This window comes from Euwallacea similis, chromosome 14, assembly GCF_039881205.1.
Source record: "Euwallacea similis isolate ESF13 chromosome 14, ESF131.1, whole genome shotgun sequence".
NCBI classification, from domain to species: Eukaryota; Metazoa; Arthropoda; class Insecta; order Coleoptera; family Curculionidae; genus Euwallacea; species Euwallacea similis.
This window is the reverse complement of record NC_089622.1, coordinates 2,550,504-2,555,144: the sequence shown is the minus strand read 5'-3', so window position 1 is coordinate 2,555,144 and position 4,641 is coordinate 2,550,504. Positions and strand designations below refer to the sequence as shown.

The 4,641-nt window shown below is 36.3% G+C and overlaps 1 protein-coding gene across 1 annotated transcript; it reads right to left on the bottom strand.

Moving 5' to 3' along the window:
- Positions 1-1,051: 1,051 nt before the first annotated feature.
- LOC136413432 (lipase member H-like) lies at positions 1,052-3,399 on the bottom strand. The gene is made up of 7 exons (XM_066396988.1): positions 3,131-3,399; positions 2,930-3,068; positions 2,716-2,873; positions 2,474-2,659; positions 1,745-1,981; positions 1,522-1,690; positions 1,052-1,470 (listed from the first exon to the last, which is right to left on the bottom strand). Exons 1-7 carry the CDS (start codon positions 3,174-3,176, stop codon positions 1,338-1,340), a joined length of 1,068 nt encoding a protein of 355 aa, XP_066253085.1. The 5' UTR covers positions 3,177-3,399; the 3' UTR covers positions 1,052-1,337.
- Between the last annotated feature and the right edge of the window lie 1,242 nt (positions 3,400-4,641).

Genomic DNA, 4,641 nt, shown 5'->3' with positions numbered 1-4,641 from the left:
AATACGAGGCACTGGAAGAGTTATTGCAGAAAATCTTGGCCAATAGGGGCGGACTGTTTTCCCACCACTCGCCGGGATAAGGGTGGCGAAATTTGAATATTCGACCCCCTAGGTATAAGGGAATGTCTGGTTTGCGTGCAAGTTTTTTCCTTGAACGACCCGTGATATTAGGGTTGAATTTTTATATGTGTTTCGAAGAAAACGAAAGCTGTTAGTAAAATATATTAATGGAATTACTGTTGTACTGTTACCCTAATCGTTTTTTGAAGCGGTCTTCAAAAACAACTACAGGGGAAAGCTAAAAGTTTTGGGAAACCGTGATATAGACAATTTGAATCATCCTGTAAGTTTAAAATAAAACCACATTTAAAAGAAACTTTGCGCTCCTGCATATCTTCTTGCATACCTTCTTGAAGACCTTCTGCAATTTATAAAAAAATCTTATTATCGCAAATAACCAGAAAAGAAATATTTTACGCTACAACACATGCAAATTGCAGTCGTTATAATAAATGTTCCTTGATCACCCATTCATCTCTCAAATGCTCCAATTCGCAGAAAGCCCATATGCCCTAATTGGAGACAACGAACCTAAAAGTTACAACTAAAGATAAATAACTGAGTAGCAAAGGCGGTTGGGACGAAAGACGAGGCAATTTTGAGGCATGCAGTTTTTATCCGAGGGTACGTGGGAACATGACCAATCCTTAATAACAAGGACGTAAATTACTAGCCTCAATTTACGATAAATTCTCCTGGTCTGAAACAACGGAAATTAGGTTCCGAATCGAGTAACTGCAAGGTCCTTAATTACCAAGCGAAGAGTCATAGAAATCTGAGGTGAAGTTTTTCAAACTTTCAGTATCTTTTTCAGTAAAATAATATCCATGTAAATGGAACAATTAAGCAATACTCTGATTTCGCCGTTTCTATCGAAATTATCTTGCTGGTAAAGTTGCGAAGACTTTGAACAAACTGAGCCTTCCTATGTGTATTTTTTTAATTTAAAATTATATTTTGAAATTTCCTGAAAAAATGACTTCACCCTTATTTTTGTTCTGCTATACAAGAAGTTATACGTACAATTTCCTTCTTAATATCGATTATCCAGAAACCTGCAGGAATTGTAATACCAATATTCTTGGCCAAGTAGGGCTGGCGGTCACGCCACGTCCGGTCTAACTTCCGTTGGAAAGCCGGCTGGAAAATTTAATAGACACAAAAATAATCATTTATTTTTAAGGGACATTTTATGACATTTGTGCTTGAAATTGTATACATTTTACTACTACATATTATATTTTTGGTAGTCTAGAAATTTCATTCTCTAACGCAAATTAAAACCATCGTCGTGTCTTTTGTGTGGAAATATCTGGAGGCTTCAGGCAACATCTGACATCACCAATGTCTTGGGAGCTTTTCGGGCAATATGGAGGTTCTTTATCGTGAACACAGTAGGAACCTACAGCACTAAAAATCAACCCCTAATATTGCTAAAACCTTCTAAAATCAATTATGAACCTTAAAGGAGTTGTCTGTCCCATTATCACGGGAATCCCCACACGATTTCCAGGCCTAGGTCCAGAGGGACATCTTCTGGAACAGGGCTCCGCCTTTTTCTGCATATGTGGTACCAAACTTTCAGCCATGTAGCAAATGGCCCAAATGTGGCTGCAAAGTTGGGCATCAACTAAAAACGATAGATATTTTCCCCATTACAGCACCCGACAAAATGAACACTTACTATCCCCATTTTCACAATAGGGCTGAATTCTCCCTCCATTAATGCAAAAATCCACGTGTCCACCCTTGCCACCCTCCCCATAGTGACCAGCATTAGTGTGGAGGACATGAACTGCAGCAGCATCACCAGGATTCAGTTTTATTTGATTAGTGATCATTGGACGAGCTGGGTCTAAAGCCACAATCCGATGCATGCGGAATAGAACGTATTTTGAAATCAATCCACATATGTGGCTCCCTAGGTAATGAATTAAAATTTCGGTTTATTGGTTGTAGACTACAAAGGTGGAAAAACTAGTAGTATTTCCAATTTAGAAATATTCCAAAATAGGAATATTCCGGTAAAATTTATTAGTATTTGCGGAGTGATGAAGGATTTCTATATATTGTAATGTGAAAATTTTGCATTTAAGTACTGGTGAAGTCGAGGCCTGCTATAGGCATTTTAAAGAATAAAAAGAACCGAAAAAATGAGTAGAAATGAGTGAAATAATTTTGGAACATTTTTTTTCTAATGACCTGAGATACGTTAAACACTTTAAAGGTTCTCTGTAGTGTGAAATATATGCTTTTAATCAAGTAAAGCAGGGTCGGTTAGAGCACAATTTTCAAGTAAACACCTGACATAAACTATTAAATAAACTTAGAAAATTACTAAGTCTTAGCGATAGACCAATGATTTGAGGTACGTTGGGAGCTGTAAACTCCACCTAGAGAATTGTCACCATACCTAGAGAATGCCCCACGCAAGTAAGCCTGTCTGTGGGTAACCCCGCTGTTCTAAGCGATGTCAAAAAATCCCCGGTGCATTTGGCTACAGCTCTCAAGTTGTTAACCGCAGCCCTGTAGCAGGGGGCCTCACTTAAAGCTCCCCAATCCAAAATCCAAGTGTTGTATGATCCATTGCGAATATATGCTTAAAAGTAACTTTTACTTCATAAATCGCTAAAAGTACAAAATATGTGTAGGTACCATCTCTCAGGACGTTAATGGGAAGAGTGTCGTCCCCTCCGGCATACCCATGTACCAGGAGCATGTCTTCTTTTGAAGGGTCCCAAATGCTTTGTCTGAGCCAGTCAGACTGTTTATGGTCATACACTTGCTTTTGGTCATTACTATACAGCACATATCTAGGAATTGTTGAAGCTCCAGTTAATCTGAACTACCAATATAGCAAAGTAGGTACCTGACGTCTGGATCAGGGCACATGTCCTTCACGTTTGCAGGCCTAAAAACGCAATCCTGGATGGTATTGTTGGTTGGCACGAAGTTGTGTAAGAAAAGGGCATCTTTGATAGGGTCCAGGAAGGAATTTTGGCTATTTGCTAAATAGTAAAATTGTTGCACCACAATTACATACTTTTGTTGCGAGCTCAAAATTACTTACCGCTAATCACAAAGACGTATAATAAGAATAAGTTAATAATACTCATAGTTCCTGAGATATTGAGCAAACAATACTGCTTGGTAGTACCACTAAACCATCACTGAGTCTTCACAAATTCGTGTTAATAATTATGAAACGTAATAAGGAGAAATTGGTAAATAATATGTACGCACGCTATACGATTTGATGAACAATTAAAGACATGTATGAAGAGTTACAAGTACAAAGAAGAACTCTCCCCAAAAAACATAAACAGTTTGCTTATACAATGTATCGACGTAAAATCAATTAGAAAAATCCTTAAGGGACTCAAGAAAGAGAAAAGTTACCACTTCATAAACCACTTCTTGGTCTTCACTCTCTTTAATTATATTTTTGGTTTCAAATTTACTTTCAAAAAATAGATTTCCTTCTAAAACTACAATTTCTTTTGTACTTAAACTTCGATAGTTTCTATGGGCATCTGATCCTTGGTATTTTGGTAGCCTTAACGCGGATGCCCATCACTATAAAGAACAGCGATGTTGCATACATATCGGCAAAAGTAACGGGTTCGCGATAAAAGAAAGCGGTTCGAATACTTAATGTAATTGCCTTATTTGCATCCTACACTGGAAGTAAATTAGTGTTCCGTTTTCTTCATTCATTTGACGTGAGTCCATTGAATGTGTTGAGAATAGAGAATTCAAGTTTAGCGTTTGAACTGGATTGGATTGATTGAATTTGTTTTTTGTGATTTAAGAACATAAATCAATGTTTAGGAGTGTGTAAATGGGTTTCTGTATATGTAGGTAATGGTAGCCTTATAACTAGAAATTTTTACCGGCATGAGCTAATCATAAAGAAGATCTAAATCAGTCGATCGAGTTGCCAAAGTTAATAAGAGAAAACTCTAACAATTCAAGACAATTTAAAAGGAAATAATAAAATTAAGTGAATTCAAATTTTCGGAAAGAAATACTCAAGGGTGCACTGCAAAAATGTAGAATAGAGTAATATTTCAAAAAATTCAGTGAATTGTATGGTTTTTATTTTTCATTTGAACATTGTACCAATTGGATGGGTTGAAGGATTTATCTTGAGAGAAATAGTGAAGAGAAAAAAATATATTTTTATTGCTGAATATGAGCTTCCCTACACTATAATTGTCTCCAAAATTTGATAATTGCATATTCCAAGGGCTAACTAATGCATTGGAAAATATGAAACACACGGGGAGTATCCCAATAGTGTGTTTATATTTTCCTTTAAATATTAGAATTAAAGCTTCCAATATGAGAGTTGTAGAAAGAAGCGCTGTGCATATTTTAAAATTAAAAGAAATATGCAAGATACGTCTTGAAGTGTGCACTTCCTAGAGTATGTTGTTTTCAATGAGATGCCATGAATATTATTAAATATATCTCGCTGCGAATCTACGGGCGATTCTGAATAATTCCTCTAGTGTAAAGCGCTTTTTATACCTATTTCCCCTATATATATTTATCCAATTATACCATTTTGAAATAACG